We start from the raw sequence: 25,021 nt of genomic DNA, 5'->3' as shown, positions 1-25,021 counted from the left end.
GATATATTTTTAGCTTACCCCAAAGTTCCTCTTTTTTAAATCTCCTTCAGAATTTGTTTCCTTGATGTTATGTACCTACAACAAAATTAATGAGCTCTGTTATCTGAGTTTAGATTGTAATCCAATTGTAATTCACATTTTCACATATTGTAAACTTTGTGACTCCAGGGGTGGCCTGATATTGTATTAATTGTGAATATGAGCAAACAGCAGATAATTGTTTTGTACTGTTTCTATTTCAATACTCAATATTGTTTTCTTCTGCATGTGATTAGTTAATGTGTTTGATGCATTGTTAACAGGTTCACTAATTGTTTCTGTACATGATTAGTTGATTATTTGATGATCTTCTGATATTACAATAACTAGTTCACCTCTTTTACAGATAGAATGAAAATGCATGTAGAAGAAATTAATTTTAAAAAACTGTTGGTTCAAAAGCTGTTTGGCCCTGTTTTCTTGATTTGAAGAAGAATTATCTATAAATTTCTAGGTCTCACAGAGAGATCCAGATGAAGGTCCAGAATATTGTGCCTTCCTTCAATTCTTCCAGTGTATCAGACCACACTTCGGGTTTTTATAATGTGTAGCCACTATCACAATGTGTGAAATGCAACAGCCATTTTGGACTGAGAAGGATTCCAAAGAGCAATATAAGAATGACAAGAAGATCTGTTTATGTGCTGTTGATTGAGTGCAACATATTGTCCAGAGTTTTCCCTGTTCTTTTTCAAAAATATTGCATACGGGAGAAGGTTACAAGGGTGAGGCATTGAAAGCTATGGGACCATGCGAGAGACACTTGGGCCAGGGAGATATGGGCACTGAGATCCTGGAGGATAAGGGGCCATTGTAGGAGTAAAAGACAATGAAGGACAAGGAGCTACGGAGAGGAGGCATAGAACCATGCAGAATTACAATAGGACACTGATAGTCATGTGGGATCAGAGGTGATGTGATCAAACATACAGGAAGAAAGCAAAGTAAATATATGTGCAGAAGGGGAACATGAAAATGCAAAATGAATTTTCAAAAGAAATGAAGGGGAAAGGTGAAAATTCAAAGTAAGTAACAAACAACAATCAATTCAGGCCGCTACATTACAGGAAGGATGTAGTGGCTTTGAAGAGGGTGCAGAAGAAGTTTATCAGAATGCTGCCTGGATTAGAGGATATGAGCTTATAAGGAGAGGCTGGAAAAACTCTCTGGAAAAACTATTTTCCCTGCAGAGGGGACACCTGATGGAGATTATAAAATTATGAGAAGCATACATAGGGTTGACAGAGTTCTCATGTCAAATACTAGAGGTTATGCACTTAAGGTAAGATTGATAACTTACAGTGTGGAAACAGGCCCTTTGGCCCAATAAGTCCACACCGACCCACCACCCACCCAGACCCATTCCCCTACACTACAGGCAATTTAACATGGTCAATTCACCTGACCTGCACATTTTTGGACTGTGGGAGGAAACCTGAGCACCCGGAGGAAACCCACGCAGACATGGGGAGAATGTGCAAACTCCACACAATCAGTCGCCTGAGGTGGGAATTGAACCTGGGTCTCTGGTGCTGTGAGGTAGCAGTGCTAACCACTGTGTCGCCCACTAAGAGGGGAATGGCTCAAGGGAAATATGAGGAGCAAGCTTTTACACAGAATGGTAGGTGCATGGAACATGCTTCCAGGGGTAATTGAAGAGGCAAATACAATACGGGCATTTCAGGGTCTTCTTAGTTAGGCACATGAATAAGCAACGAATGGAGATATATGGACCATGGGCAGGCAGAAGGAATTAGTTTAATTTGGCATTGTGTTCAACACTTCATCATGGGTGGAAGGGTCTGTGCTGTACTGCTGTATGTTCTAACCAAAGATACCTTGTCACATATGATGTTGACAGAATTACTGGGATCATGCTTGTCCAATATGCAGAGCATTGCATCGTGGATAGTAAGGAAGAATAGTTTTGGACTGATTTCATCGTCAAAAAATTCACAACTTTTTAATTTCGCCAGGATTAAATCTGAGAATAAACGAAATAACAAAAGTTAACCCATTTGGTTTAAAATTGAAACAAAACTTGGCAGTTAAATGTTAATAATCTGTTACATTCTTTATGGCAACTACACTACTATTACCACGTGCCAATCAATCAGCACTCTCCTCTCAGGTAGCATAAATGTTGTATTTCTTATGAATTATATTGAAGAGTTCAAGATGAAAAGCTTCAAAAATGTCTTTTTTCACAATACCAAAATAATTCTATGTTAAAACATTTTTATTCCCAAAACTTTTAATTTCAAGCAGCCACACCGATCAAAGGCTCAAATTCTTACCTGGTAAATCTCCAAGTCCCAATCTTTGGGCTTGCCACTGCTCAAATTTGGTTGGAAATTTGTGCTTACAAAGTACAAGATGGAGTAACTGGCACAATAGGATAAGCACCTTATCCAACCAGAAATGTGTCCACTGGCACTCACCTGTGCATGAGGAATAGCTCAACCCAGCATTTTTTATTCATCTTCAGAAAGCTAGAAACAATGATAAGGCCAATACTTATTGCCTATCCCAGTTGCCCTGAGATAGTGCCTCTTGAATAACTCCTGTTTGAGTGGTGAAGAGGCTTGCATATCTGTTAGAACTAATGTAATGGGAACAGGAGTAGTTCATGTGGACCCTTGTGCCTGCTTCACCATTGAACAGGATTATGACCAATTTTTAATCCCAGAAATCTCAATATGCCTTAATTCTCTGGTCCAAAAGTGTGTCAGTCCCAGTCTTGAATATACTCAGCAGCTGAATTTTCATTTCTGTCTGAGATAGAGAAGTCCAAAGGTTCAAGTCCTTGAAGTGAAGACACTTCTCTTCATCCCAGTCTTACTCTAAGGCTGATGTTTTCTCTTATGACTACAACCCCATGCTCTAGATTCTCTAGCTGTAGTGATGTCAAACCTGTTCAGAATTGTATCTGCTGCATTGACATCAACTCCCATTATTTTAAATTTCAAAGTATGAATAACTGAGAACTCACTGCCCACAAGGGTGGTCAAAGTAGAGATGTTGAATGATTTTGAAAGGAAATTTGTTGTGTCATGTAAGAATATAAGGGATTTGAAACTAAGGCTGAGAATTTTTAAATCTAACCTTGCTTAACTGGGATCCAGTCCAGGTCAGCAAGTACAATGTGGCAAATGATCAGGACTTTGTGCAAGCAAGAGGCTGTGTAGCAGATCTTTGGATAAACCCAAGTTTTATGGAAAGTAGGATGTAGGAAGCCAGCCAGGGCAGTATGGAATAGTCAAGTCTTGAGGCAAGAGATGAGGCTTTCAACAGCAAGGGTGGAATTGACCTTAATCAGCCTCATCCTGCTACATATTATCCACTGACTACTTACATATTGCTAGAACCTTGGCATTCCCTTTTATATTACTTGCACCTGATTCTCATTTTGTCTCTGTCTTCACTTCACCTTTCAATTTATTCTATTTGACTTGGTTCTCTTTGAAGAATTCACCTGAAGAATTCTGTCCTTGTTGCATGAAATAAGCCTGTACCTAAAATATTTTATCTTGAAGATCAACCATTGTTCCATTGCAGTTTTCTTGTCACTTTCTGTCTATTTTACTCTGGCAAGATCCCTGCTCAGCCCGTTGAAGTTTCTGTCTTCCAATATAGATTGCTCCATGTAGTCCCCAATCAAACAAAGGAAGCACATGGCGAGGTCATTGCAAGAGAGAGAAAGAGAGAGAGAGAGAGAGAACCTGCACAGTTACTGCCTTTGATATTTGAATTTGTGTCTGTCGGAGTGCATCAGGGAAAATGATCAAACAGTGAAATTCACAACTGATCTTGGAGGAACTGTTAGGCAAAGATCACAGCACAGAATCAGATAAGTTAATCGTTGTTTGAAGTGTGGCCGACAGAGAATCTGCAGTAGTGAGTAGAGTAGGTTCTTTCTGATTATATGTTTTTGGAGATATGTCTCTTGATTAAACTTAAAATATAAGCCATAACTATTAATTTAACCTTGGCAGTGCTTGTAGAGGAATAAGACAGTGTTATTTTCTGGGTCTGTAGATTGTGAAGGAGCAAAAATGGCGTTTCTTAGAGTGATATGTACTTCTTGTCAGATGTTGGTGTTTAAAGAGAGTTTAAGGGTTACTGTGGATTATATCTGCCATAAATGCTGCTGGCTGTGAATCTTATCAGATCGAGAGAAGTAATGAGGAATTTGTAACAGCAACAGTATGTAATGGATCGTAGTTATAGGAAGGGGGAAAGTCTCATAGATGGGTTAACTCCAGGAAAGGTAAGAGAGGCAGGCAGCTAGTGCAGGAGTCTTTTGTGGAAATACCCATTTCAAACAGGCATGCTGTTTTGGAAAATGTAGGGGGTGATGGATTCTCAGGTGAGCATATTGAGACTGGCTCTAATGCAACAAAGGATGCATCGGGTTCCAAGAGATGAATTAGGGGATTCTCTAGTTCAAGGTACAGACAGACATTTCTGTGGCCAGCAGCGAAAAAGCAGAATGGTGTGTTGCTTCCCTGGTGCCAGGATCAAGGATGTCTCAGAGAGGGTGCAGAATGTTCTCACGGGGGAGAGGGGCCAGCAAGAGGTCATTGTCCATGTTGGAACCAATGACATAGGAAGGGAAAAGGTTGGGATTCTGAAGGGAGATTACAGAGAGTTAGGCAGGAATTTAAAAAGGAGGTCCTTGAGAGTAGTAATATCTGGATTACTCCCGGTGCTACGAGCTAGTGAGAGCAGGAATAGGAGAATAGAGTAGATGAATGCATGGCTGAGGAGCTGGTGTATGGGGGAAGGATTCACAATTTTGGATCATTGGAATCTCTTTTGAGGTAGAAGTGACCTGTACAAGAAGGACAGATTGCATTTAAATTGGAAAGAGGCTAATACATTCGCAGGGAGATTTGCTGGAGCTGCTCGGGAGGATTCAAACTAGGAAGATGGGGGGTGGGACCCAGGGAGATAGTGAGGAAAGAGATCAGTCTGAGACTGGTACAGTTGAGAACAGAAGCGAGTCAAACAGTCAGGGCAGGCAGGGACAAGGTAGGACTAATAAATTAAACAGCATTTATTTCAATACAAGGGGCCTAACAGGGAAGGCAGATGAAATCAAGGCATGGTTAGGAACATGGGACTGGGATATCATAGCAATTACGGAAACATGGCTCAGGGATGAGCAGGACTGGCAGCTTAATGTTCTAGGATACAAATGCTACAGGAAGGTTAGAAAGGGAGGCAAGAGAGGAGGGGGTGGCATTTTTGATAAGGGATAGCATTACAACTGTGCTGAGGGAGGATATTTCAGAAATACATCCAGGGAAGTTATTTGGGTGGAACTGAGAAATAGGAAAGGACTGATCACCTTATTGGGATTGTATTATAGACGCCCTAATAGTCAGAAGGAAATTGAGAAACAAACTTGTAAGGAGATCTCAGCTATCTGTAAGAATTAATAGGGTGGTTATGGTAGGGGATTTTAACTTTCCAAACATCAACTGGGACTGCCATAGTGTTAAGGGTTTAGATGGAGAAGAATTTGTTAAATGTGTATAAGCCAATTTTCTGATTCAGTATGTGGATGTGCCTACGAGAGAAGATGCAAAACATGTCTTACTCTTGGGAAATAAGGCAGGGCAGGTGACTGAGGTGTCAGTGGGGGAGCACTTTGGGGCCAGCGACGATAATTCTATTAGATTTAAAATAATGATGGAAAAGGATAGTCCAGATCTAAAAGGTGAAGTTCTAAATTGGAGAAAGGCCAATTTTGATGGTGTTAGGCAAGAACTTTCGAAAGCTGATTGGAGGCAGATGTTCGCAGGTAAAGGGACGGCTGGAAAATGGGAAGCCTTCAGAAATGAGATAACGAAAATCCAGAGAAAGTATATTCCTGTTAGGGTGAAAGGGAAGGCTGGTAGGTATAGGGAATGCTGGATGACTAAAGAAATTGAGGGTTTGGTTAAGAAAAAAAAGCATATGTAAGGTACAGACAGGATAGATCGGGTGAATCCTTAGAAGAGTATAAAGGAAGTAGGAGTATACTTAAGAGGGAAATCAAGAGGGCAAAAAGGGGACATGAGATAGCTTTGGCAAATAGAATTAAGGAGAATCCAAAGAGTTTTTACAAATACATTAATGACAAAAGGGTAACGAGGGAGAGAATAGGACCCCTCAAAGATCAGCAAGGCGTTCTTTGTGTGGAGCTGCAGAAAATGAGGGAGATTCTAAATGAATATTTTGCATCAGTATTTACTGTGGAAAAGGATATGGAAGACTGGAGGGAAATAGATGGTGACATCTTGCAAAATCTCCAGATTACAGAGGAGGAAGTGCTGGATGTCTTGAAATGCATAAAAGTGGATAAATCCTCAGCACCTGATCAGGTGTACCCGAGAACTCTGTGGAAAGCTGGAGAAGTGATTGCTGGGCCTCTTGCTGAGATATTTGTATCATTGATAGTCACAGGTGAGGTGCCGGAAGACTGGAGGTTGGCTAACGTGGTGCCACTGTTTAAGAAGGGTGGTAAGGACAAGCCAGGGAACTATAGACCAGTGAGCCTGACATCGGTGGTGGGCACGTTGTTGGAGGGAATCCTGAGGGACAGGATGTACATGTATTTGGAAAGACAAGGACTGATTAGGGATAGTCAATATGGTTTTGTGCGTGGGAAATCATGTCTCACAAACTTGACTGAGTTTTTTGAAGAAGTAACAAAGAGGATTGATGAGGGCAGATGTGATTTATATGGACTTCAGTAAGGCGTTTGACAAAGTTCCCTATGGGAGACTGATTAACAAGGTTAGATCTCACAGAATACGGGAGAATGAGCCATTGGATACAGAACTGGCTCAAAGGTAGAAGACAGAAGGTGGTGGTGGAGGGTTGTTTTTCAGACTGGAGGCCTGTGACCAGTGGAGTGCCACAAGGATCAGTCATTTACGTAAATGATTTGGATGCGAAAGAAGTGTGGTTAGTAAGTTTGCAGATGACACCAAAATTGGAGGTGTAGTGGACAGCAAAGAGGGTACCTCAGATTACAATAAGATCTTGATCAGATGGGCCAATGGGCTGAGAAGTGGCAGATGGCGTTTAATTCAAATAAATGCGAGGTGCTGCGTTTTGGGAAAGCAAATCTAAGTAAGACTTATACACTTAATGGTAAGGTCCTAGAGAGTGTTGCTGAACAAAGAGACCTTGGGGTGCAGGTTCATAGCTTCTTGAAAGTGGAGTCGCAGGTAGATAGGATAGTGAAGAAGGTGTTTGTTATGCTTTCATTTATTGGTCAGAGTATTGAATACAGGAGTTGGGAGGTCATGTTGCGGCTGTACAGGACATTGGTTAGGCCACTGTTGGAATATTGCATGCAATTCTGGTCTCCTTTCTATTGGAAAGATATTGTGAAACTTGAAAGAGTTCAGAAAAGATTTACAAGGATGTTGCCAGGGTTGGAGGATTTGAGCTATAGAGAGAGGCTGAACAGGCTGGAGCTGTTTTCCCTGGAGCATCGGAGGCTGAGGGGTGACCTTATAGAGATTTACAAAATTATGAGGGGCATGGATAGGGTAAATAGGCAAAGTCTTTTCTTTGGGGTCGGTAAGTCCGGAACTAGAGGGCATAGGTTTAGGGTGAGAGGGGAAAGACATAAAAGAGACCTAAGGGGCAGCTTTTTCACGCAGAGGGTGGTACTTGTATGGAATCAGCTGCCAGAGGAAGTGGTGGAGGCTGGTACAATTGCAACATTTAAGAGGCATTTGGATGGGTATATGAATAGGAAGGATTTAGAGGGAAATGGGCCGGGTGCTGGCAAGTGGGACTAGATTGGGTTGGGATATCTGGTCAGCATGGACAGGTTGGACCAAAGGGTCTGTTTCCATGCTATACATCTCTATGACTCTATGATCACTCTTATGCAGTGCTCCTCACGGACAAATGGTCCTATTGACACAGCCTCATTTTCAGCATGAGACCTAGCAATACTTCCTTCCTTATTTGGATTGATAACATACTGCTCAAGGAAATGTAGAACAAATTTCAGAAATTTTTCCCCTTTACTCTGACATCAATTACTCAAATATCTGAAGACTTCCTCTCAAACAACATTATTACCCTACAGTTCTTGTATACCTTTGTGATTTCACTACAGATTTCTCTCACTGTCTGTCTCTCTCTCTCAATCACTATTTTGAGACATTTAAAAGCCAATAAAATATAAAAGAATTCTCACCTTATTCCCTCCAGGGCTTTCACTTTTGCCAACAGTGCAATGTATTCCCCAAACTACTGCTATTTGCCTCCACTTTTTCTTTTCCTATCATTCATGAATATCTTGTCTTCATGAGTATTCAGTGGCTGAGTCTGGCCAAGCGCAATATTTATTTAAATCTGTATCCCTTCTCCCTAGAGGAGCAAGTTTGAGGGTTGTAACAGTGAAGGGACAAGGGAGAATGAAAGATTTGATGGGGATGAGGCACCAAAAATAGAAGAGAGGGTGCTGTATGGTAGACAGGTTGATGCAAAATGTTTTGTTGCTAAAGAGGGCCTAAGACTAGATAGTTGGAATTTTGGAAGTGTGGTTGTATGTGATTTGAGTAGGAGTCATTTTCAGGAGGAGATATGAAAAGATAAGGTGTGGACTGAAAGGTCGTTGTGCTGAAAAGTGATACAGGGAAAAATCTGAGCTGGCTTTGTTTTGATTAATGTGAGGCCATGTAAAATCATGGCAAGGGTTTAGTCATTAATATACATTGCAAGTACTTGTACCCAGCACTGACACGTGTGGCAACCTGAAACAAGTAGATAGTAAGTTGAAACTGGTAACTAGTGACCTGGAAAACTGAGAAGATACTTGTATATTCCTAATTTCTACTTTCTGTCCTTTATAACCAATCCATGATGTGGAGGTGCTGGTGTTGGTCTGAGGTGGTCAAGGTCAGAAGTCACACAACACCAGATTATAGTCCAATGGGTTTATTTGAAATCACAAGCTTTTAGAGCGCTGTTTCTAACCTGGTGTTATCTGACTTCTGATCTTAACCAATTCAGTTACATTCCTAGGAATTAGAAACAGAAGTAAGCTATTGGCCCCTGGAGCTCACTTCAACATAGAATGATATGATGGCTGATTTGATTACAGCCTCAATTCTACTTTCCCACGTATGCCTGATACCCTTTACAGTCAAGAAGCTATATAACTCTGCCTTAAAAGTGGTCAAGAATTCTGTATGCCACTCCTCGGGAAAGATAATTACACAAATTTGAATGGTGTGCGCCCCAGTGGAAAATGATGAAAGGTGGAGAGAATGAATATCATATATGGTTAAATTGGGTGCCGATCGAGAGGACTGCAGGGGCATGGGAACCTGCAGGCGCATGGGAACCTAGACTGTAGCTTTAGGGTGCAGGACCTGGAGTGTAGGGAGGTTAGGAACATGGCATCAATCTCAAAGGAGGGTGCCTGTAAACAGGAAAGTGGCGTGAAGTGTGTATACTTCAATGCAAGAAGTATACGAAATAAGGTAGGTGAACTTGCAGCGTGGGTTAGTACCTGGGATTTCGATGTTGTGGCTATTACGGAGACATGGGTAGAACAGGGACAGGATTGGCTGTTGCAGGTTCCAGGGTTTAAATGTTTTAGTAGGGTCAGAGGTGGGGGTAAAAGAGAGGGAGGTGTGGCATTGCTTGTCAGAGATAGTATTACTGCGGTGGAAAGGACGATGGATGAAGACTCGACATCTGAGGTAGTTTGGGCGGAGGTTAGGAATAGGAAGGGTGAGATCACCCAGTTAGGAGTTTTCTACAGGCCTCCCAATAGTCCTAGAGATGTAGAAGAAAGGATTGTGAGGATGATTCAGGAGAAGAGTGAAAGAAATAGGGTGGTTGTTATGGGCATCTTTAACTTTCCTGATATAGCTATAGCTCGAGTTCATTAGATGGGTCGGTGTTTGTCCAATGTGTGCAGGAGGGTTTCCTGACACAATATGTAGACAGGCCAACAAGAGGTGAGGCCATACTGGATTTGGTTCTGGGTAATGAACCAGGCCAGGCGTTAGAATTGGAGGTAGGTGAGCACTTTGGGGACAGTGACCACAAGTCGGTGACTTTTACTCTAGTGATGGAGAGGGATAAGTGTGCACTGCAGGGCAAGAGTTATAGCTGGGGGCAGGGAAATTATGATGCGGTGAGGCACGACTTAGGATGCGTGGCTTGGAAAAGTAGGCTTCAAGGCAAGGGCGCAATTGATTTGTGGAGCTTGTTCAAGGAGCAACTATTGAGTGTCCTTGATAAGTATGTACCTGTCAGGCAGGGAGGAAAGGGTCGTGTGAGGGAGCCGTGGTTTAATAAGGAATTGAAATCCCTTGTTAAATGGAAGAGGGCGGCCTATGTAAAGATGAGGCGTGAAGGTTCAATTAGGGCAATTGAGAGTTATAAGGTAGCCAGGAAGAATCTGAATAGAGAGCTAAGAGCAGCAAGGAGGGGACATGAAAAGTCCTTAGTTGGTAGGATTAGGGAAAACCCAAAGGCTTTCTATAGGTATGTCAGGAATAAAAGAATGACTAGGGCAGGAATAGGTCCAGTCAAGGATAGTAGTGGGAAGTTGCGTGTGGAGGCTGAAGAGATTGGGGAGACACTGAATGAATACTTTTCGTCAGTATTCACTCAGGAACAGAACATTGTTGCCGATGTGAATACTGAGTCACAATTAATCAGAATGGACGACTTTGAGGTATGTAGGGAAGAGGTGGAAATTCTGGAAAGGGTGAAAATAGATAAGTCCCCTGGGCCTGATAGCATTTACCCTAGGATTCTCTGGGAAGCAAGGGAGGAGATTGCAGAGCCATTGGCCTTGATTTTTATGTCCTCGTTGTCTACAGGAGTAGTGCCAGAAGACTGGAGGATAGCAAATGTGGTTCCCTTGTTCAAGAAGGGGACTAGGGATAACCCTAGTAACTATAGGCTGGTGAGTCTCACTTCTGTTGTGGGCAAAGTCTTAGAGAGAATTGTAAGGGATAGGATTTATGAACATCTGGATAGGAATAATGTGATCAAGGATAGTCAGCATGGTTTTGTGAAGGGAAGGTCGTGCCTCACAAACCTTATTGAATTCTTTGAGAAGGTGACTAAGGAGGTGGACGAGGGTAAAGCGGTAGATGTGGTGTATATGGATTTTAGTAAGGCGTTTGATAAGGTTCCCCATGGTAGGCTACTGCAAAAAATACGGAGGTATGGCATTGAGGGTGAGTTGGAGGTTTGGATTAGGAATTGGCTGGCTGGAAGAAGACAGAGGGTAGTAGTTGATGGTAAAGGTTCATCTTGGAGTGCAGTTACTAGCGGTGTTCCGCAAGGATCTGTTTTGGGACCATTGCTGTTTGTCATTTTTATAAATGACCTGGAGGAGGGGCTAGAAGGTTGGGTGACCAAGTTTGCGGATGATACGAAAGTCGGTGGAGTTGTTGACAGTGAGGAAGGATGTGTCAGGTTACAGCGGGATATAGATAAGCTGCAGAGCTGGGCAGAAAGGTGGCAAATGGAGTTCAATGTAGGTAAGTGTGAGGTGATTCACTTTGGTAAGAGTAACAAAAAGATGGGGTACTGGGCTAATGGTCGGATACTTGGTAGTGTGGATGAGCAGAGGAATGTACATGTCCATGTACACAGATCTCTGAAAGTTGCCACCCAGGTAAATCGTGCGGTGAAGAAGGCATATGGCGTACTGGCTTTTATTGGTAGAGGAATTGAGTTCCGGAGTCCTGAGGTCATGTTGCAGTTGTATAAGACTCTGGTGTGGCCGCATCTGGAGTATTGTGTGCAGTTTTGGTCGCCATACAAAGGAAAGATGTGGAGGCACTGGAACGGGTGCAGAGGAGGTTTACCAGGATGTTGCTTGGTATGGTAGGACGATCGTATGAGGAAAGGCTGAGGCACTTGGGGCTGTTTTCATTGGAGAAAAGAAGGTTTAGGGGTGACTTGATAGAGGTGTACAAGATGATTAGGGGTTTAGATAGGGTTGACCATGAGAACCTTTTTCCACGTATGGAGTCAGCTATTACGAGGGGGCATAGCTTTAAATTAAGGAGTGGTAGGTATAGGACAGATGGTAGGGGTAGATTCTTTACTCAGCGAGTCGTGAGTTCATGGAATGCCCTGCCAGTAGCAGTGGTGGACTCTCCCTCTTTATGGGCATTTAAACTGGCGTTGGATAGGCATATGGAGGATAGTGGGCTAGTGTAGGTTAGGTGGGCTTGGATCGGCGCAACATCGAGGGCCAAAGGGCCTGTACTGCGCTGTATTTCTCTTGTTCTATGTTCTATGACTGCTTTGTCCTGGATAGTGTTGTCTTATTTTAATCGTTTTTTTTTAATTGTCGAATTGGCGTTGAGTCTATAGATGTAAGTGGAGCAAATTCGTCACCTTCCTGACTTAAACAAATTAATAAAGTCCTGAGAGGATTGGTTTATTTTCAAAAGTGGCAAAAGTCTAGTGAGAAAGAAACTTACCACCACAAGCAGCGATATAAACATCAATTTCAATCCGGAAAAATTCTTTCAAGATCTGTTGAGACAGAGAGATGGAGTGATCACTTTCTATACAGTTGATATCTAACGTTTAATTGGATTTTTAAATAAATTCTCTCCCTGATTTCTTCTAGACCAGCTCAAATGAAAGGAATTCTTTTTAACAGATGCAATATGGTATATTTTCAATTGTGACAAATTATTTTGAGGTCACTAAAATACTGGTGGAATATATTGTGATTGTGATAATGGAGGCAAAATACAGACTCATGATTCAAAAAAGTTCGCTACTATTTTTGTAAGAATTATCTGTTTTGACAGCAGTCAAAGGAACAGCAATATATTTCCAAATCAAGATGGTGAGTGTCTTGGAGGGGGTCTTGCAAATAGTGGTGTTCCCATGTATCTGCTGCCCTTGTCTTTCTAGGTGGAAGTGGTCATGGAGTTTGGGAGATGTTATCGAAGGGCTTTTGGAGAATTTCCACAGTGCATCTTGTAAATCATACACACTGCTGATACTGAGTGGGTGGAAGTTTATGGATGTGGTGCCAATCAAGCAGGCTGCTTTGTCCTAGATGATGTGAAGCTTCTTGAGTGTTGTTGGAGTTGCACAACTAGGAAAGTGGAGAAGATTCTATCACATTCCTAACTTGTACCTTGTAGATTATAAGCAGGCTTTGAGAGTCAGGAGGTGAGTTACTCATCGCAGGTTTCCCACCGTCTGACCTGCTCTTGTAGCTATTGTGTGTAAGTGGCAAGTTCAGTTGAGTTCCGGTCCATGGTAACCCTCAGGATGTTGATATTGGGGAATTCAGTGATGTTGTCACCATAAAAATGTCAAGGATCAGTGGTTAAATTGTCTCTTATTGGTAGTGGTCATTGCCTGGCATTTCTATGACACAGTTGTTACTTGTCACTTGTCAGCCCAAGTTTGGATATTATCCAGATCTTGCTTCAGGATCTGAGGAGTCATAAATGGTGCTGAATATTGTGTAATCATCAGCAAACACCCCACTTCTAACTTTATGATGGAGGAAAGGTTATAGATGAAGCAGCTGAAGATAGTTAAGCATGGGGCACTATCCTGAAGAACTCCGGCAGAGATGTTCTGGAGCTGAGATGGCTGACCTCTAAACAACCACAACCAACTTCCTATCTGCCAGACAGAAGCTGAGTGGCCCTGGTGGAACTCAAACTGGGCATCACTGAGCAAGTTATTGCTGAGCAGGTGCTGCTTGATTGCACTATAGATGACACATTCTATCACTTTACTGATGATTGAGTGTAGATTGATGGGGTGGGAATTGGCTGAGTTGGAGTTAACCTGCTTATTGTGTGCAGGAAATACCTGAACAATTTTCCACATTGTTGGGTAGATGCCCATGATATAACTGTACTGGAAGAGCTTGGTTGGAGTAGTGGAAAGTTCTGGTGCAAAAATCTTCAGAACTTTTGCTGGAATGTTGTCATAGCAGTATTCAGTGTCTCTTGATATCATGTGAATGAATTGAATTGGCTGAAGACTGGTATCTGTGATGCTGGGGACCACAGGAGGAAGCCAAGGTGGAATATCCACTCAGCACTTCTGGCTGAAGATTTCTGCGAGTGCTTTTGCCTTGTCTTTTTCATTGTTGTATTGGGCTCTTCCTAAATTGAGGATGGGAATATTGTGGAGATGCCTCCTCCAGTCAGTTGTTTAATTGTCTACTACCATTCACAGCTAGATGTGGCTGGACTGCAGAGCTTACATCTGATCCATTAGTTATGGGATCGCTTAGCTCTGTCCATCACTTGCTGCTTATGTTATATGGTATGCAAGTAATCAGCAAGCTCTTTTCCTGATGAAGGGCTTTTGCCCGAAACGTCGATTTTCCTGCTCCTCGGATGCTGCCTGAACTGCTGTGCTTTTCCAGCACCACTCTAATCTAGAATCTGGTTTCCAGCATCTGCAGCCCTTGTTTTTACCTGTGCAAGTAATCCTGTTTGGTGGCTTTGCCAAGTTGACACAGTATTTTCAGGTATGCCTGGTGCTGATCCTGGCATGCCCACATGTGCTCTCCATTGAACCAGGGAATATTCGGAGCCATGAAGTTGCAGATTGTGTGAGAGTACAATTCTGCTGTTGTTGATGGCTCACAGCACTTCATAATGCCCAGTCTTGAGTTGCTAGATCTGTTTGAGGTCAGTCCCATTTAGCATGGTGGTAGGTTATCCTCCATGTGAAGGTGGTACTTCATCTCCACAAGGACTGTGCAGTAGTCACTTACCAATATTGTCATAGACAGATGCATCTGTAGCCAGCAGATTGCTAAGGATGAGATCAGGAATGTTTTTCCATTATGTTGGTTCCCTCATCACCAGTCTCACAGCTATGTCCTTTAGGACACAACCAGCTTGATCAGTAGTATTTGCACAGTGCCAGTCTTGGGGATGGAGATTGAAATGCCCCACTCGGTTTTCATTTCGTACCCTTGCCACCCTCAATGCTTCCTTCAAGTGTTGCTCAACATGGAGGAGTACTGATTCATCAGCTGAGGGAGGACGGTATGTGGTAATCCTTGCCCATGTTTAACCCGAAGCCATGATACTTCATGAGGTGTAGAGTCAATGTTAAAGACTCCCAGGTCAACCCCCACCTGAATGTATACCACTGTGCCACTACCTCTGCTGGGTGTCTGTCCTACCAGTGGGACATGGCATATCCAGGGATGATGATGATAGCGTCTATGACATTGTCTGCCAGGTATCATTCTGTGAGTATGACTGTGTTGTTTGTCTCGTCTGTGAGACAGCTCTCTTAATTTTGGTACTAGGCCCCAGATGTTAGTAAAGAGGATTTGACAGGATTGACAGGGCTGTTTTGACTGTTACCATTTCTGGTGCCTAGATTTATGCTAGATTATCCATCCAGTTTCATTTCTTTGTTGAGTCTTTGTAGTGATTGAAACAAATGAGTGGCTTGCTGGGCCATTTCAGAGGGCAATTGAGAATCAACCACTTTGCTTTGGTCTAGAATCACATGTTGGACAGACCTGTTGAGGATAGCTGATTTCCTTCCCTGAAGGACATTAGTGAGTGCATGTTAGCTCCAACCTTTCCTGCTTTACAACAGTGATTGCACTTTGTAAAGTACTTCATTGGCTGCAGAATGCTTCAAAATACCAGGTGGACATGAAAAGTGGTCCAAAAATGCAAGACTGTCTTTCTCTCTGTCTGCCTTTGTGATTCTTTATGTTCTTAATTTTTCTCTGTCCTTTTCTTTCTTCCTGTCTCTCTTCCTGTCTTTCTATCAAATCTTTTTAGCCTTCATACTCTATTGTTCAAACCATTTGTTATCAATTTCAATAAAACAAAGAACTGTCAAGCAGCTGCTGGACATTTGAAACAAATAAAAATAGAATTTGCTCAGAAACTCAGCAGGTTTGGCAGCATCTGTGGGAAGAAAACAGTTAACTCTTCTAATCCTATGACCCTATTTAGGAAAAGGTGGCATTTGTGCTGACAGTAGGCTGGGGAGGATAGAAGGGAGTTGGTGAAAAGGAATGAATGGATATGAGAAGACAGAGCCTAGAAGGAGGAAATGGTTATGGACCAGACCACACTCCCTGTGAATATATCAAGGTGGTAACACTTAGACCATAACTTTTATCTTATTTAAAGTTGAGTATAAGGTGCTATGTTCCAGATGTAATTTGATTGGTTACAGTACTCGGCATTAAGCAAAACATACTTTATTCTTACTTTACAGTTAAAATACAAAAGAAAAAGAAAGCAGAATTGATATAACTTTTACTCCAATTGAAAACTTAACAGAATAAAAGATTTTAAACTACTAAATAGTGAATATTCCTATATTTACATCCCATAAACACACCCTTTGCAAAGGCAAATTCAGTAAAACAGATTGTCTCGCATGCAATTCTGTCAGCTGAAAGAGTTCCAGTTTTTCTCTGTAACAGAGAGAGACAACCTACTCCAAAACCCAGCAACTGCTGAAAGCTAAACGGAAACCTTGGTTCAGTGGGATGCTGACTCCACCCATTCATGCTGACTCTGTTGAGCAAACTTTAAAAAAACCCAAGGCCTCACAACTTGTTCACTTTAATGGCTTGGAACAGACTGCTCAGCAGCTCTGTCTCAAACTCCTTTCATAAAAAACACCAGGACAAAATACAGCTCTTAAAGCCATAGTATCATCACAAGACAAAGGGATTGTTAATAGTAAGTCAGGGAAGAGAAGTGGATAATGAGGATTATGAGTAGTTGTAAATAGGTTGGCTGTGCTGAAAGCAACCCATTTAGTGATGGGACTTGGGGTTTGAAAGGTGGGTAATAGTCAAGGAAGGAGGAGTTCATGTTTTGAAATTGATGCTGCTACACCTGCTGAACTTTACAGCAATTTCTGTTTTTGTTTGCTTACCGATTTCAAGCCTTTCATAGCAGACACATCCAGGAAAGATACTGCAGCAAAGTCAAGGACAATGCTATGTATTTCCACAGTGGGAACACAAAGACCAGCTGGAAGAGGTAGTTTCCAATCAATCCGCATCGGCAACTCCTTCATATCTGTCGCTTTATCCAGTTCTTCAATCGTGTTATTATCTTCATTTTCCGAGTCACTCTCCTGACTTCTATCTGCAGTTTGAACATAGCCTTTCTGCATGAAAACATTAATATAATTGGATATGATAGATATGGAGATACAAAAGAGTTTAAATACAGTATTGAAAGGGTTTATGGTGCACAACTGCCACATTTGAGTATGTGGGATGCAGTACTATAAGGATTTGGGTAATATTTTACTAATTTTCTGATCCATTTAGATCATAGGATCATAAGAAATAGGAACAGAATTTGTACTGCTAAGACTTCCCTACTCCAACCCTCTTGAAATAATTGCCAACATTCCATTAGTCTTCCTGATTACATGCTGCACCCAGGTTCCAGCTTGCTGTGTTTCATATACAGTTGTCCCTTCAAACCTGCTCCACAATTTAATAAGATCTTGGCTGTTCTGACATCCCTCACATCTACTTTCCTGTCTTTTCCCTGTAACCCTGGATTCCGCCCCCACCCCCCCGATCAAGAATTTATCTATTTTTGTTTTAAATGTGCACAATGCTGAATAGGCAGGTCTGTTTTCCCTGGAACATCAGAGGTTGAGTGGTGATCTTATGGAGGTTTATAAAATCATGAGGGGCAGGGTTAGGATAAATAAACAAGATCTTCTCCCTGTGGTGGGGGAGTCCAGAACTAGAAGGCATAGGTTTAGGGTGAGAGGGGAAACATTTAATAGGGACTTAAGGAGCAACTTTTTCACACAGAGGGTGGTATGTGTATGGAATGATCTGCCTGAGGAAGTGGTGGAAGCTGGTACAATTACAACATGTAAAAGGCATCTGGATGGGTGTTTGAATAGGAAGGGTCTAGAGGGATATGGGCAAAGTGCTGGTAAATGGGACCAGATTAGATTAGGATATCTAGTTGGTATGGACAATTTGGACCAAAGAGTCTGTTTCTGTGCTGTGCATCTCTCTGAATCTATGATTCTATGATTATGCCCTCACAGCTCTCTGAAGCATGGAAGTTCAAAGACTCACAACCCTCTGAAAGAAAGAAATTCCATATCATCTCAGTCGTAAATTGGCACCCCTTTATGCTGAGACTATGCCCTCTGGTCGTAGACTCTTCCATGAGAGGAAATACCCTCTCAACATTTACCCTGTTAAGCCCATTAAGAATCCTAGATGTTTCAATGCAGTCTCAATTTATTCTTCTAACCTCCAGTGAGTAAAGCCCCAACCCATTTAATCTTTGCTCATAAAGCAATCTCTGCATACCAGGGATCAATCTAGTGAACTTTCTCCAATTCTGCATTCTGGGGAAGGTGGGACCGGTACAAACAGGACGGGTTGCACCTGAACCAGAAGGGCACCAATATCCTGGGGGGTAGGTTTGCTAGCACTCTTCGGGGGGGTTTAAACTAATTTGGCAGGGGGATGGGATCCGGACTTGTAGTCCAGCAAGTAAGCTAGCTGTGTGTCAGGATGCCCAAGACTGTAGGGAGGCTGTGGAGAAGGTAGCACTGACAGGGACTACTTGCGGACACAGAGATGGGCTCAAGTGCGTATACTTCAACGCAAGGAGTATCAGAAATAAGGTGGGTGAATTTAAGGCGTGGATCGGTACCTGGGACTACGATGTTGTGGCCATCACGGAAACGTGGATAGATGTGGGACAGGAATGGCTGTTGGAGGTTCCTGGTTACAGGTGTTTCAGTAAGATTAGGGAGGGTGGGAAAAAAGGAGGGGGGGTGGCATTGCTAATTAGAAATGGTATAACGGCTGCAGAAAGGAAGTTTGAGGGGGATCTGCCTCTGGAGGTAGTATGTGCTGAAGTCAGAAATAGGAAAGGTGCAGTCACCTTGTTGGGTGTTTACTATAGGCCCCCCAATAGCAGCAGAGATGTGGAGAAACAGATTGGGAAACAGATTTTGGAAAGGTGCAGAAGCCACATGGTCGTAGTCATGGGCGACTTCAACTTCCCAAATATTGATTGGAAGCTCTTTAGATCAAGTAGATTGGATGGGGCGGTGTTTGTGCAGTGTGTCCAGGAAGCTTTTCTAACGCAGTATGTAGATTGTCCAACCAGAGGGGAGGCCATATTGGATTTGGTACTCGGTAATGAACCGGGACAAGTGGTGGGCTTGTTAGTGGGTGAACATTTTGGTGATGGTGACCACAATTCTGTGACTTTCACCTTGGTTGTGGAGAGAGATAGGTGCGCACAACAAGGTAGATTTTATAATTGGGGGAAGGGAAATTACGATGCCGTAAGGCAGGATTTGAGGAGCATACGTTGGGAGCATAGGCTGTCAGGGAAGGATGTGGTGGAAATGTGGAACTTTTTCAAAGAGCAGATACGACGTGTCCATAATATGTATGTACCTATCAGGCAGGAAAGAAATGGTCGTGTGAGGGAGCCTTGGTTGACGAGAGAGGTTGAATGTCTGGTAAAGAGGAAGAAGGAGGCTTACATAAGGTTGAGGAAACAGGATTCAGACAGAGCAGTGGAGGGATACAGGATAGCCAGAAGGGACCTGAAGAAAGGGATTAGGAGAGCTAAGAGAGGGCATGAAAAATCGTTGGCGGATAGGATCAAGGATAACCCCAAGGCATTTTATGCGTATGTGAGAAACCTGAGAATGACGAGAACGAGGGTAGGTCCGATCAAGGACAGTAGTGGGAGACTGTGTATTGAGTCGGAAGAGATAGGAGAGGTCTTGAACAAGTACTTCTCTTCAGTATTTACGAACGAGAGGGACCGTATTGTAGAAGAGGAGAGTGTGAAATGGACTGGTAAGCTAGAAGAGATACCTGTTAGGAAGGAAGATGTGTTGGACATTTTGAACAACTTGAGGATAGACAAGTCCCCCGGGCCTGACGGGATATATCCTAGGATTATGTGGGAAGCAAGAGAGGAAATTGCAGTACCGTTGGCAATGATCTTCTCATCTTCACTGGCAACGGGGGTTGTACCAGGGGACTGGAGAGTAGCGAATGTTGTGCCCCTGTTTAAAAAAGGGAATAGGGATAACCCCGGGAATTACAGGCCTGTTAGTCTTACTTCTGTGGTAGGCAAAGTAATGGAAAGGGTACTGAGGGATAGGATTTATGAGTATCTGGAAAGACACTGCTTGATTAGGGACAGCCAGCACGGATTTGTGAAGGGTAGGTCTTGCCTTACAAGTCTTATTGAATTCTTCGAGGAGGTGACCAAGCATGTGGATGAGGGTAGAGCAGTGGATGTAGTGTATATGGATTTTAGTAAGGCATTTGATAAGGTTCCCCATGGTAGGCTTATGCGGAAAGTCAGGAGGCATGGGATAGAGGGAAATTTGGCCAATTGGATAGAAAACTGGCTAACCGGTCGAAGGCAGAGAGTGGTGGTAGATGGTAAATATTCAGCCTGGAGCCCAGTTACAAGTGGAGTTCCGCAGGGATCAGTTCTGGGTCCTCTGCTGTTTGTAATTTTTATTAATGACTTAGATGAGGGAGTCGAAGGGTGGGTCAGTAAATTTGCAGATGATACGAAGATGGGTGGAGTTGTGGACAGTGAGGAGGGCTGTTGTCGGCTGCAGAGGGACTTAGATATGATGCAGAGCTGGGCTGAGGAGTGGCAGATGGAGTTCAACCCTGCCAAGTGTGAGGTTGTCCATTTTGGAAGAACAAATAAGAATGCGGAATACAGGGTTAATGGTAGGGTTCTAAGTCAGGTGGAGGAACAGAGGGATCTTGGGGTCTATGTACATAGATCTTTGAAGGTTGCCACTCAGGTGGATAGAGTTTGTAAGAAGGCCTATGGAGTATTATCGTTCATTAGCAGAGGGATTGAATTCAAGAATCGTGAAGTGATGTTGCAGCTGTACAGGACTTTGGTTAGGCCACAGTTGGAGTACTGTGTGCAGCTCTGGTCGCCTCACTTTAGGAAAGATGTGGAAGCTTTGGAGAGGGTGCAGAGAAGATTTACCAGGATGTTGCCTGGAATGGAGAGGAAGTCGTACGAGGATAGGTTGAGAGTTCTCGGCCTTTTCTCGTTGGAACGGCGAAGGATAAGGGGTGACTTGATAGAGGTTTATAAGATGATCAGAGGAATAGATAGAGTAGACAGTCAGAAACTTTTTCCCCGGGTACAACAGAGTGTTACAAGGGGACATAAATTTAAGGTGAAGGGTGGAAGGTATAGGGGAGATGTCAGGGGTGGGTTCTTTACCCAGAGAGTGGTGGGGGCATGGAATGCGCTGCCCGTGGGAGTGGTAGAGTCGGAATCATTGGCGACCTTTAAGCGGCATTTGGATAGGTACATGGATGGGTACTTAATCTAGGTTAGAAATTCGGCACAACATCGTGGGCCGAAGGGCCTGTTCTGTGCTGTATTGTTCTATGTTCTATGTTCTATGTTTCAATTAAATGAGAACTTACCTTAAATAGGGGGATCAAAACTGCTCACAGTACTCTGGATGTGACCTCACCAGCACTTGGTACAGTTGCAGTTAGACCTCTCTACCCTTATATTCCAAGCCCTTTGAAATAGGGGCAAATAATCCATTAGCCTTCCTGATTACCTGCTGCACCTGTGTGCTAGCTTGCTATGTTATATATACAAGTATCGCCAAATCCCATTGTGTTGCAGGTTTTTTCTATTTAAGTAGTATTTGTTTCTTTTTGTTCTTCCTTCCAAAATAAACAAGTTCACCTTTTCCCATATGATATTCTACTTGCCAACTTTTTACCCATGACTTAACCTATGTCTCTGTATTTCCCTCTCAGCTTGCCTTTCCATCTATTTTGTGTTGTCTGCAAATTTGGCTTCCGTTCCTTCCTCCAAGTTATTAATATATATTGTAAACTGCGGTAGTCCAAACACTGATCCCTGCAGAACCCTATTAGTCACAGATTGTCAATCCGAAATTGAACCTCTAATCCCCACTCACTGTTGCCTGCCCATTAGCGAATTCTCTATCCATGCCAATATACTACCTATATGAGCCATAAGAGCATGGGCTCTTATGGCTCAACTTTTTAGTTTCATTGTATTTCATTTTAGTTTCATAGGAGTAGGCCATTTGGCCAGTCAAGTCTGCTTCGACATTCATTAAGACCATGGCTGATCGTCTCAGCTCCTCCTACCTGCATTATACCCATAGCCCTTAATTTCCTTACCAAGCAAAAACCCATCCAACTGTGTCTTGAATATATTTAATGAAGCTGCCTCTATGCTTCCTTGGGCAGAGAATTTCAAAGATTCACAATTCTCTGGGAAAAGCAGTTCCTCCTCATCCCTGTCCTAAATCTACTCCCCCTAATCTTTAGGCCATGTCCCCTAGTCCTAGTCTCACCCACCAGCGGAAACAACTTGCCCCTTTCATAATTTTATGTTTCTATAAGATCCCCTCTCATTCTTCTAAATTCTAGGAGTACAGTCCCAGGTGGCTTAACCTCTCCTCAGAGGATAACCCCCTCATCTGCAGAATCAACCTGGTGAACCTCCTCTGCACTGCCTCTAAAGCCAGTATGTCCTTCCTCAAGTAAGGAGACCAGAACTGTGCACAATACTCCAGGTGCAGCCTCACCAACACCTTGTACAATTGCAGCAGTACCTCCCTGCTCTTAAATTCAATCCATCGAGCAACGAAAACCAAAATTCCATTTGCCTTCCTGATTATCTGTTGCACCTGCAAATCAACTTGTAGCGATTTATGAGAGCACTCCTAGGTCCTTCAGCACTACAGCATGCTGCAATCTTTCACCATTTAAATAATACTCTGATGTATTATTTTTACTTCCAAAGTGGATAACCTCCCAATTACCAACATTGTACTCCATCTGCCAGACCCTTGCCCACTCACTTAACCTATCTAAATCTCTCCGCAGACCCTCCACATCCTCTGCACAGTTTGCTTTTTCCACTCAATTTAGTATCATCAGCAAACTTGGATGAGTTACACTTGTCTTCTTCCAAATCATTTATGTATATCATGAAAGTTTCAGGCCCAACATCGACCCTGCAGCACCTTGCCCACCACTGATCTCCAACCAGAGAAACGTCCATTTATTCCAACTCTCTGCTTTCTATTGGTTAACCAGTTATCTATGCTAGCACATTCCCCACAACGCGATACATTCTTATCTTATGGATGAGTCTTTTATGCAGCGCCTTAGCGAACACCCTTTTGTTATGTACCTTATGAAATGCCAAATACAACACATGTCACGGTTCTCCTCTATCCACTCTTTAGATTAGATTAGATTACATTACAGTGTGGAAACAGGCCCTTCGGCCCAACAAGTCCACACCGACCCGCCGAAGCGAAACCCACCCATACCCCTACATTTACCCCTACCTAACACTACGGGCAATTTAGCATGGCCAATTCACCTGCCCCTGCACATCTTTGGACTGTGGGAGGAAACCGGAGCACCCGGAGGAAACCCACGCAGACACGGGGAGAACGTGCAAACTCCACACAGTCAGTCGCCTGAGGCGGGAATTGAACCCGGGTCTCAGGCGCTGTGAGGCAGCAGTGCTAACCACTGTGCCACTGTGCCGCCCACTCTTGTTGAGACTTACTTTAAAAACTCTATTAAATTAGTCAGACACAATTCATTTTGAGAGTATCCCAATTCTTTGCTCTTTGTCCAACTTGTAATGAGATCCACCGAGTATATCTTACATTTTGACACTGTAATTTCCAGGTTTTTCTACTTTACAAGAAACAGAACTTACTGAAGTGATGACTAACTCTCCTTTCCGCAACATTTTTTTGATCTTCTTCAGAGCTTTATTCCTTTTCCGGAGAATTCGGAGTGGATTAAACCCAATCTGCAGAAAGGAGTTTCCAGGAGTTTAGTTACTTGGATGAAATCTCACTGTCAATCAAATAGAATCATCAGAAATTTATCAAAACATAATGTATTCCAGATTATTCCAGACCATTGAAAACAGTTTAAATATTTCATCTTGGGCTATTTTAATTTTACTGAAAATCAAAATTAATTATACAACATCAAGCAATTAATGAAATAGCTTTGAACAAACTGAGCAATGTTAAAACCAGGAGAAATAGTCCAGATCATGTTTCAAATTATACGATAAATGGCAACTTACAGCCTCAATGAGTTTGCTCCTAAGGAAGTCGACATTTGCAAAGAAAATTGGTGAAGGGCATCGAAAGATCTTTACTCCTTCAGGCTCATAAATCTGAGGTGAGAACAAGTTAAATTGGTAGATGTACAGATTTATTAAAGAAATCCAATGGTATTGGATGATGATAAAATAATTTCCTTACATTGAGGTAGTCTTTCCTGTTCTTGTAGATATCCGTTCCACTAATATTTGCCAATACAGAACATTGTGGACTGAAAATAAAACACAATGTGCTGATCATTCCCATATATTGGTTGATCTGCTTTTTTTTTATTTCCACGTGATTCTTGACCCAACATTACACTCAAAGTCTGTTGTGTAGTACTCTTCTGCACACTATGTTATATCAAAGTGCTAGAATTTGTTAATCTGCATTGTACTTAATCATGCAAGTTAAGTAAGCAAGCTAAATAACAAATATCATGGTCTTCCTAGACACAGAGGCCAAAGTTAGTGACTATGTTAATCTCATCAGTTGTGATGGATAGAGCATGTCATCAGAATGCTCAGCTCAACACTATTCAATCTGATAGTCTGCACAAGACAATGCAGGGGATCTGATCACGTGGGAGTCTGAGGGAAACATTCAAAAAACAATTTTGAAACTTCCCAGAAGCTCAACTCTGTTAACATCACACGAGAAGCAGTAGCCCAGTCATGATCAAGACGGCGATCCACCTAATGGTAACAGGGCCTTTCAATCAACAAATGTATCAATTGAGAGAACAGTAAAAGAGACGAGGAAAGAGAGGGCAGCAGCTCAAGCTAAAAATCCA

General features: G+C 42.6%; 1 protein-coding gene across 1 annotated transcript in view; it reads right to left on the bottom strand.

The window, feature by feature from the left end:
- LOC122563779 (chloride anion exchanger-like) overlaps window positions 1-25,021 on the bottom strand; it is an 81,368-nt gene that overhangs the window by 5,637 nt on the left and 50,710 nt on the right. The window contains exons 14-20 of the mRNA XM_043718003.2: window positions 24,388-24,457; window positions 24,207-24,299; window positions 23,826-23,921; window positions 16,960-17,196; window positions 12,522-12,576; window positions 1,878-2,023; window positions 19-75 (exon numbers count right to left, since the gene is read on the bottom strand). Of these exons, the coding sequence (XP_043573938.1) occupies window positions 19-75; window positions 1,878-2,023; window positions 12,522-12,576; window positions 16,960-17,196; window positions 23,826-23,921; window positions 24,207-24,299; window positions 24,388-24,457 (754 nt within the window). The remainder of the gene's footprint in view (window positions 1-18; window positions 76-1,877; window positions 2,024-12,521; window positions 12,577-16,959; window positions 17,197-23,825; window positions 23,922-24,206; window positions 24,300-24,387; window positions 24,458-25,021) is intronic.

Source organism: Chiloscyllium plagiosum, unplaced genomic scaffold (genome assembly GCF_037043375.1).
Source record: "Chiloscyllium plagiosum isolate Xiang-an unplaced genomic scaffold, Cpla_swu_hap1 HiC_scaffold_23, whole genome shotgun sequence".
In the NCBI taxonomy this organism is placed as follows: Eukaryota; Metazoa; Chordata; class Chondrichthyes; order Orectolobiformes; family Hemiscylliidae; genus Chiloscyllium; species Chiloscyllium plagiosum.
Note: the sequence above shows the minus strand (reverse complement) of the source record. Positions and strands in the feature narration are given on the sequence as shown.